At 60.3% G+C, this 209-nt stretch overlaps 1 protein-coding gene across 1 annotated transcript in view; it reads left to right on the forward strand.

Annotated features, from left to right (window-relative positions):
* The first annotated feature begins 2 nt into the window (after positions 1-2).
* Positions 3-209, forward strand: part of ARHGAP10 (Rho GTPase activating protein 10) — a 146,561-nt gene continuing 146,354 nt past the window's right edge. The window contains exon 1 of the mRNA XM_010131407.1: positions 3-156. Coding sequence (XP_010129709.1) covers positions 3-156 — 154 coding nt within the window. The remainder of the gene's footprint in view (positions 157-209) is intronic.

Here is a 209-nt window from a genome sequence, read left to right on the forward strand (position 1 = left end):
CCATGGGGCTGCAGCCCCTGGAGTTCAGCGACTGCTACCTGGACAGCCCCTGGTTCAGGGAGCGGGTGAGAGCCCATGAGGCCGAGCTGGAGAAGACAAATAAGTTTATCAAGGAATTGCTCAAGGATGGGAAAAACCTGATCGCCGCGACTAAAAGTGAGTGGAGGGGTGTGGGGGGAGACGCCGAGTCGCTGCTGGGGCGGGTCCCA

The sequence above is a fragment of the Buceros rhinoceros genome, unplaced genomic scaffold (genome assembly GCF_000710305.1).
Source record: "Buceros rhinoceros silvestris isolate BGI_N320 unplaced genomic scaffold, ASM71030v1 scaffold1112, whole genome shotgun sequence".
Classification (NCBI taxonomy): Eukaryota; Metazoa; Chordata; class Aves; order Bucerotiformes; family Bucerotidae; genus Buceros; species Buceros rhinoceros.